Genomic DNA, 9,542 nt, shown 5'->3' with positions numbered 1-9,542 from the left:
TTTGGCAGCCCTCGAATGGCAAGGCCGTTGTGCCCTGTTTACCCCTCCCTCAGAAGTGTTACTAGACACTGTAACCAGCAAAGACCGTATCCGAAGGCTGTGGAGGAGGCGAAAGCGAAGGCTCCTTGCTTCGGTTCAAAGTGGAACGAAAGACCAAACGAACTCGGTGAGATCCAAAGTGAGCAGGAGAGAGCGAAAGAGGAGAGAAATGAAGCTCAGTCAAGGAGTCCTCTCAGAGTTGTCGCTCGACGCCACCATACAGTGCTGCTATTCCATTATAACGCCTTTTCAGTCTTCACATGGCCTATGGTTGTGCGGTTGGTTGGTTGGCTTGGTGGGTGGGTTGGTTGGTTGGTTGGTTTGGGCGAGGCTAGGAGCTTGAAATAAACGTCCGAAAAAGAAGAACAACCACCACCGCCACCAAGGCCTTGACAGAGAGCCAAATAGTTGTCTCCCTTCCACTCACTCAGCAGTTCCTCTCTCTCTCTCCCTCCACCACAGGGACCCATTTTTCGTTTTCATACCCCCCGCAGGAAACTCAGCAGCTGGCTTGACAGAATTTTCAAAATGAGCCACTAATTTAGAAAGCTCTATTTTTTGATTATAGGATTTGGTTTTGACCAGAATAACAGATTTTGGGATCTTAACTTTTGAACAAAACTATTCTCGAGCTTGATCAAATTAACAATTTTTAGTACATTTTGGTTCTGAAAGATACACTTGCATCTGTTTGAAAGTTGGATCCTTGACACTTGTTAGGCACAAATGTGAGGCCATCGTTGGGTCAACTTGCAAGTGTTCAGTAAAGGCAAACGTTGATTGTAGGAAATGCCAAGGTGTCGAATTTGGAACAAATTACCAGGCTACTATGTAAAGGCATCAAATAGATCTATTTGAATCGTTGTCTATGGCACTGAGAGCCAAAAGACCTTCAACAACAGGAGGGGCCTTCTGTCCTTTGGTTTTTCTCTCTTTTTACTTGATCCCAAAGGAGCGCGAGGTCCCTGCATCGTATAATATAGGGTGACCACGCTCATGGAACTTGTGCCGAGCATTTGAATCTCTAACCATGACCCGTAAATCAATATGTCGATTCGTATGGAGTCGAATGAAATGTTCAAATAATTAGAAAATCCGATTTTTTGTGATTACTTTTATGGGGCTGTTTTTGGGGTAGAAATACCCCAAAAGGAGGTGGGCTAGTACAAAAGGGTATTTTGCAATGAATAATGTTCCATCTATGTATGGCACTCAACTGGGCCCATAGAGAGAGGGACCTTGCTTAAGAGTATATTGAGCATGCGTATTTCGGGAACGCTAGGTTTTCGCCGAATGAGGATGATACTTTCAGAAAATTGACCCAATTGGCTAGAGACTTCGTCAGGTTGTCGCCGAAACATTTTTCAAATTGGAATTCTTATTCCAATGTCGTTCTTCATTTCCAAAATTTCGGGGTTTGAGGTTGCATGAAATAAACATAAGTTGCAAAGTCACCCTGGATTTAGAGCGCTTGGAGAGAAGCAAGAGCCCCGAAAGTCCTAGCAAGATGTGTGAGTATTAGTAGGAGAGTGTATCGGCAGAGTATGGAACGGTGTTGGAACAGTGGAAGTGTAATAGTGTCTTCTGTTGTGCAGGAGTGAAAAGAGCAGCATCTATTTCTGAGATCGAATCCTGCTCCAACCTTGAAACAATTGCCTTTCAAACAGGTTCAAATTTGTTCTGTGCAGTGTGACGAAAGTTTGATTTTTTTTTCCAAGTTAGGCAGACTTAGACTACCGGAGGAAATAAGCACGCATGTAAGTACGGACAGAGATAGCTGTGTTTGCACCCATTTATTGATCTCTAAATGGTCTGCCTCGGAGATTAGAGCATGACCTTAATAGTTTGTTATGGGAGGAGGAATGGGTATAACTTGATGAAACCACTCACATCATTAGACATAAATGTTCCCATCATCTATAACTCCAACAATTCCACAACTGGGCAGAGGGATTCAGAACATGAACGAATATTTGTTTGACTTTCTTTTTCAAATCATTTCAAGTCATTCCCATTGAATTTGAGACAGCCTTAGTACTCTAAGTTTGCATGCATGGATTCGATACCAAAGTGGTGAATCCTACGCATAAACCCATCAAACCTGAAATCCTTTTAAGTGGAAACCAATCTCGTTTCCTCGACAGTATTAAAGTCAAAACACGTCGAGAAACCGAAACTATTCCATCACCCTGTTGGTTTTCCAAATGAGAATGCTCTCAGCCAGATGTTTTTCCCTTGATGATTCTCCAAATGTATGGTATACAAACATATACATTTACTGTGTACCCTATACGATATGGGCCACTCCCCGGTTCCACCTTGTGTAGAAGATGTATTGGGTCGAGGAGCCCATGTTATTAAAGCCTGCGCGGATCCACGGATGAAGATGGAACAAGTTTTAGTTTACCCTCAATACAACAGCCAGACATGCCTTGATGAATGATTAATGTCTTCCCTTAATCTTCATTCTCCTCTACCAATGAAAGGGAACTTCTCATGGATGGCAACATGATGCTGGCTGGCCTACTACCATAATCTTGGCCATGGTAATGGAAACACGTCAGCTGAGGAACTTTTTTCAAAGTGCAACAAGAAAACACAGTACTTTCTCTTTGTATAGGATCAAATTTCTATCCAACGTGCTCAAGGTTGTCAGTACAAAAGTTTTGGCCATGCTCACAAATAGCTCGGGCATTGAACAGATTGGATTAATTGGCTCATTTTGTCGATCGGAATTTTGTAATTCTCGATTTTAAAACATGTTGATGTGAACCATTTTCAGGTGCGTTCCTGAAGCTTTGAAATGCCAATGAGCGTTGTCATCGATTTTATGGACCCACAAAGGATGATCATTATGAGTTAGTTTCGATTAAAGAAATCGATCACACGGAAAAGTATGCTCATTGCTTAAAATAGTTTTCAGGTGTTTACAAGTGCAAGAGACGAAACCCGAGTCTTTTGTTTTCTTGGCTAGAGAGATCGATTTTTACGCCAGGTAAAATGATCCATTTAAACCCCATGTCTGGAAATAATTTCTTGAACCAGATGCGCAAGTTCCTCAGAAATAGAGAAGACCACTGATTTGGCACATTTCCTCGAGTTTGTTGGTGAATCTAGGATTCTCAGAATCACGACACGCAGACTTGATTCGAACAAAAGCTCTGGAGTGTCACCGATGTCTTCGATGGCATGGGTCCCTCGAAACTTGGCTTTTCGAGTTTTTCGACTGACCTCGCTTCAATTGCTCATTCCTCATCATTTGGCAAAGGCTCTGTCTGCCGCGTTATTTTCTCAAAAGGTGGGAAAAAGAGCGCGAAAGTCTTCAGCAATAAGATGTCTTGAGAGTGGTCTATTGCTTCTCTAGAGCTGTTCCCCGTCAATCTTTGTGGCGTTGAACGGCTATGTCGAGCCTTGGCCTCACTATCTACGTATACCCATATAATACAATAAGCGCAGACTCCGAGATTTTTTTCCCCTGACGTGTTGTGAAGGTGTCCGAAAGGATTGATGTGGTTAGGCAGGGCTCAGATCGCGTGCCAGGGCATTATACCCCAACATATTCATCAGCAAAAGGACGCGAGAGAAAGTGAGAGAGTGAGGGATATTCTGCAGTTGTCATGCGACCGACTTTATTCAACTGGATAAGGAGGCAGCTGGATGGCTCGCTTTCCTTGTCTCTCTCTTTCTCCTCCTACTCCCTCTGGAGTCCTCGAGTCCCGGACTCCTGGAGTGTCGTGTCCTAAACTATTCATCACCGTTCATGGCCAGGCCAGATTGCCAAATGCCTTTGGCCTCTGATTGGTACTCGTGCCTAGAACGGAGTGAGTGGAACTTGCCGATCCTCTCTCTCTCTCTCTTTCTCTCTTCAATAACAACAACATCCAGAGCACCCTCCCCCTCCCTTCGCTCTTCCCCCCTCTCTCCCAAAACCGGAACCCATACAAAACATGCAGAAAATCACTTCCTGATTTGGCCATTACCTTTTGGCTTGGCCAAATGAGAGGTTGGTCCTTTGTTGTTCCCACCCCTCATTGAGAGTCGGAGAGAGGTTCCTGGGCCTGGAAATGAGACCACTCGTTGTCCAACGGAGCTTGGAAGCTGGAAGCGGATGGATCTCATTAGTATTTTGGACACATTCTCGGTAGCTTTTTCTTCTCTCCAGCTCAAAAAATGGAAGAACCTGGTTGTTCGAACGAAGATTCGAAAGGATTTCATTAGAATCACGGACATTCAAAGGGATTGGGAACCGGTCTTTCGTTTCAAGTCTAAATCATAATGGATCCCAAATGCGGTTTGGAAAGAAGCGACAAAAGTTTGCTTGCTGAGTGCTTCCTAAACAGTACGGCCTATTCTCGTGAGAATTGGCAAGTGTGCCAAAGAGATGGCTATATTTACCAGATGCGAAAGCGTTGGGAACCAAGGGAAGGACAACAAATACATATTTGGAATTTGACAGACTGAACGTGGAACCATTTGGCTTTTGGCCTTGATCGGATTTCAAAATACTTTGCCACACAATACCATCTTAAATGAACAACCTTAGGCATTATCACTGCTTTTGGGAGATAAACGTTATTCTCCACCGATTAATTGGTGGTGCTCATTTTTAAATTGGTGACAAACTGTTAGAAAAGTTTGGAGAGAGAGTTTAAGGGCTATTAATATCGTGTTAGGTTAGGTTAGGTTAGGTTAGGTTAGGTTTGATAAGGTTAGGTTAAGTTTAAAAAAGTGGCACCGCCAACTAATCGGTGGAGAATAACGTTTACCCTTTTGGGACGGGTATTACGTTTGCAGGAATTACAGGGTGACTGATTTCATATTTCATTACTAGGTCCGATAGCAATGGTAATTTCAAACTGGAAAAACTAATAAGACAAATATATCCACAAAAGAAGTTCTGAAAAAACTAATAAGACAAATATATCCACAAAAGAAGTTCTGAGCGTATCGCTCGATTTGACCTTCATTTGTGAACACCATAGCTTTCAAATTACGACCATCATATTTGACAGCGGAGGACAACAAGCTGTGTTTTCCTCACTTGTCTTGATTGCTAGACTTTACCCTTGTAAACGTGACTTGCGGTGGCTTAGGTTTGAAATTTTGATTTGAATGTTTGATCGATTTGTTTTTTACGTTCTAGAGTTGAGATTGTTGTTATTTTTGGTCACCCTGTCCATCCAATATTGAGTCGAACCATTATCTTTACGGCCCGGTTTAACGTTTAATGGTCTATTTGCACGTACAGGTTCTGCTAATCATAGTTGACCCAAATTGTTGCAACCCCTTTTCATACAATAACAAAAGTATTTATGGTCTAACAGGATGCCAACGCCACGCACCGAATCAATGGCATTTCAAAGAGTAACACGGCTGGCTCGTGTCAAGGTGAAGATAGACGTGAAATGTGCTGCACTATACATCTTGAGTTTTACTGTAGTCTTGCATTTCAAATCTAGTTGTTCCACTCTCTCAAGTTTCTCAACGCCAAAAGTATTCTTCTAAAATTTCAGATCGGCCAGGCTGGAGCTGTTTTGACCCTCGGTCCCATATCTGCAATCAACGAAGTGCGCCAAAACCAGGACCAAGGAAGAGGGTTTCACCTCGTGGCCAGCCAGCTTTACCCTCTCATTCCTCGTGAATTCGTGATCCGAACTTTGGGCATTTTTTTCCAATTCAGACCGACATCTCTACCATCAGTCGGTTCATATTTGGGTCGAGGCCGGTGGAACCAGTTGGGTTTGTGCGGTCCTTTGTTGGGATCAAGTAGATTTTTATCCTTTGGAATCTGTGGCGGGTCGTTCTTGAAGGGCACCATTGTCGAGAAGGTCTGGGCATCGATGGTGATCAAAGGACTGGTCTTTCTTGGGGGATCGAAGCCTCAAAGGCCGATGAGTGTGCCCATCTATGTCCCCAGAGACATCAAGGTTCCATGCACCTCTTCCCCAATATAGTAACTTCAAACAATGAAACGAAGGACAAGGTTCATCGGAGCGAAGGACTTGCACAGATTGAGCTCTATCTCTACAGATTCCATCACGGCCTTTGGATTTGGCCTTCCAACCAAAAGCTACGTCTTTTAGATGGGGGACAGAGATCAGAGGAAAGACAGCTTGGGCATACAAGCTATAAATCATCAAAACTCACCAGATTCAGGTCAGATGTTCTAAGCAGGGTCATTTTCCAAAGCCAAATGGCACATTCATAAAGTAGAATAAGTGGTTTTTGCATGAAAATGGACAAATGAAAATCCCCCATAACCAAATTTAAGTAAAAAGAAGCATGATATAACCATCCAAGTGAATTTTTGTACTGGGTGGTCTCCTCCAAAGAAACGTTAGCACAAATAACAGATTTAGCGCAGAAACCCCAAATTTGTGTGAATGCGTGCTTTCTAAATACATTCATGCATTCCTCTTCCATCAAAGTAGGTATTCATAGTAGTTTCAAAAGTCAGGCTCATGAATATGCCCTCATTTTTTTGTTATTTGGTTTAGGCAGTTCCTTCTTGTAGAGCCTCTTCGATGTTATTTAGGAAGTCTTGACGTTCCTGTTCATTTGATTATTTTGAGCCATTGATATTTTACCTCTGTCGTCCTTTAACAGTTTACCCTATGTAGACTAGCTGGGTATCCGTTAATACTTTGCCATATTCCATGAGTAATGAAGTGGCTGACAAGAACAAGCCTAGATTAACATGAAAGGAAGGATTTCTTCACACTGAAATCCTCCTAAACATTATCAAAGGATGAAATTTAAGGACAATCCTTGAAATCAGGGAAAATATTTGCTTTTGGAGACGTATAGTCATGTGTAAATTTTGGAAGAGCCATTCATGTTTCAAAATATACCTTCAATCATTTTCTTTTAGTGCTTCACTCTTGCTTTGGTTAATTTGGTTGCAATACCCTTGAGTTTTAGACGATATAAAGAATACTGTTTTTGAAATAATCGTTCAAAGCCTTCAAATTTGCGTTATAATGCTTTTAACGTCTCCAAAGGGCGCAACTTTTGTTAAAATAAGAAAAAGTCCACATTTCAAGGACTGGTATTGAGCAATATCTAGAAAATGAATTCCAATTACGTCACAGGACTGACTCATCCTTTTCATTTCAGTCCAAAGATGTGGCAGAGTCTTGGTTTTCTCAAGTTGAAACACTGACAAAGCATAGAGGAGGATGTGCCATTTCCCAATCATGAGTAGAAGCCTGAAGAATACATTTTTGATCCTCTGTCTGGTCAGCTGTGCCTTTTGGCCTTGTTGGCCACAATCTGCTGTCTCGGCAGCTTCTGATGGCGAGCCCAATCTCGTTAGATCAACTCGGAGTGGGCGAATTAGAGGCGTGCGACAAAAGGGTGGCAATGGCAAGGATGTGGACATGTGGTGGGGTGTGCCCTATGCGGAGCCTCCCGTGGGAGACTTGCGTTTCAGAGCTCCACAGCCAGTAAAAAGGTGAGAATGTTGTTGCGACTCAGTTTAGCAACACTTACTGTTTGTCCTTTTCTTATGAACAAGTGACCTCCCAGAAGAAGAGATTGCGCGAGCGACCTATGAGTCGTGTTCCACTTAATGTGTTTGTTGCTTGTTTTATTGGTACCCATATTTCGGAATCTTGTAGCTGCATATATAATTCAAGAGTGCTTGAGTCAAGGATCAATATCCATCTTTCAGACAATACATCTAGGTACGCCAAAATTGCGATTTTGAGGCCGTCTACTCCCTTATTATCAGAGATCTGATTGAACAGTTATTGACTTCTTTCTTTAATCAAGCAAAAACAAATATTTATTCGCACAAATAGAAGGCCAAAACTGGGCTCTGCGACCGCCCTCTAGAGATCACAAGACTGATCCCAAAAGAAATTTGATTTTCGCTGACATCACGTTGTAGGTATATACGTACGCCACAGCAAAGCGAAGTTATTTTCGTATGTTTGAAATCACGAGACCAAATGAATAAGTATGGCTTTGATGAAATTATTATGTGTTTCGGAAAAAAAATGTAACGAACTTTAAAGCACCCAACTAAGTATCGTTCTTTTGGCTTGGATGGTTGGACACACTCCTTATCCCTCTAAGATTTGACGAATGTTCACCGAATTGACTAGAAGAGGTCAAAGTCGTATTCAAAATTTGATGGCTTGAAAATGATACAATTGAAAAGCTGGTAGAATAACCCAAAAAGCATTCCCATCTACCATTATAATTTCGTTTTGACAAGTTAGTGTTTATGCCAACTTTTTTTTTATATTGTCATGGATTTGATATTTAACTTCCATGTGACGCAAAGTATAGGTACAGCTACAATGAAAAGACAAAAAAACGACCAGAAAAGTGATCAAGCCAATCATGAGGCTGGAAAAAGTGACTTGCAGATCCCCAAGTCCAATGGGGTTGTCTCTTCAAGAATATTCAGAAAGGGATTAGGGCCCTCAAAACCAATGACGGCAAGAATGAGTGCTAATTGCGCGGTGGCAGGCCCTCAAGCAACGTGATCCAAGCCAACATCTGAAAGATCAGAGAGACCAAAGGAAATGATGGGAAGGCTGCCTGACCTCAATATCCAGCAATATGCGGATGTCTGTTGCTGCTCTCACACTTTTGCTAGAAGTGTCAAGATGGCCGACTCCAACTAGTCCCTAGCGACTTTGTTCAAGCCTCTCCGCTCTTGTTCAAGATTGCCAAGGAGAAAAGTATAGTTAGATAGTATAAACTTGAGGAGTGGTTCATGAGGATAAAAGGCAATCTGCTCACAGGTCAGTTCTCGCAACTGTGATGGCCTTGTATGATTGCACAGCCACATTTTTGGGCTTGATGCCGTTGGAGTCAGACATGTCATACTGTAGTGACGACAAAACTAAAAAGCCTGACATTGACAAAGTTTTGGTCTTTTAAAAGCTAAATGTTTGATAATTAAGTCAGTGAAATTTGTATTTCTATGAGATTGGTTATTGGTCACGAAATGCTCGCCAAGGGTACTTGTTCTCGTCTTGGATTCGCACCAAAAATTGATCGGTTACCGACTAGTTTTTAAAATATCAACTAATTTTTCAAGCTATTACTCTTATATACACAAGTCAATTGTGCTCAGAGTGGCAACAAACTATAAACAAAAAATAAAAAAACAACTTAAAAAATGCCAGGCCGTGCTTCTTCCCTACAGTCCAATTAGGGCACTGACAAGAATAGTAGTAGCCTCAAAAGCAGAATCGGAATATTGGCGTACTCTGTACAGTGGGTGTCGATTTAGCTGTTAACAATTTCTATATGCTTCGGTAAGAAAGTAAAAGATAGCGCTAGTTGAAATAAGGTACTGCTTTCATTGAGTTTCCAAGTACTGCCAAAACAGCCCAGTTTGGCTTGACCCAAAGCCGGATCAAACACACAAAAATTATATCCACTTTTTAATTTCATTGTTGATCGCAACCGTCCAGAATCGGGGCGGGATCAATGTCAAGTTCCTTGGTCTTGTCATGGTCACAAGATCAGCTTGAAGAGGTTAG

At 42.0% G+C, this 9,542-nt stretch overlaps 1 protein-coding gene across 6 annotated transcripts in view; it reads left to right on the top strand.

The window, feature by feature from the left end:
* The first annotated feature begins 1,503 nt into the window (after positions 1–1,503).
* The window catches only part of LOC131882730 (acetylcholinesterase-like), a 23,228-nt gene continuing 15,189 nt past the window's right edge, over positions 1,504–9,542 (top strand). For 4 of the 6 annotated variants that reach the window (XM_059229975.1, XM_059229978.1, XM_059229977.1 and 1 more), the window contains exons 1-3: positions 1,504–1,796; positions 5,553–6,195; positions 7,156–7,492. In XM_059229975.1, coding sequence (XP_059085958.1) covers positions 7,218–7,492 — 275 coding nt within the window. In that variant the 5' untranslated portion in view covers positions 1,504–1,796; positions 5,553–6,195; positions 7,156–7,217. Of the gene's footprint in view, positions 1,797–5,552; positions 6,196–6,934; positions 7,493–9,542 lie in introns of those variants that run through there. The other 2 variants (XM_059229976.1, XM_059229973.1) reach the window with 2 other exon arrangements.

Source organism: Tigriopus californicus, chromosome 6 (assembly GCF_007210705.1).
Source record: "Tigriopus californicus strain San Diego chromosome 6, Tcal_SD_v2.1, whole genome shotgun sequence".
In the NCBI taxonomy this organism is placed as follows: Eukaryota; Metazoa; Arthropoda; class Copepoda; order Harpacticoida; family Harpacticidae; genus Tigriopus; species Tigriopus californicus.
The sequence above is the reverse complement of the archived record's forward strand: the minus strand, read 5'-3'. Positions and strand labels throughout refer to the sequence as shown.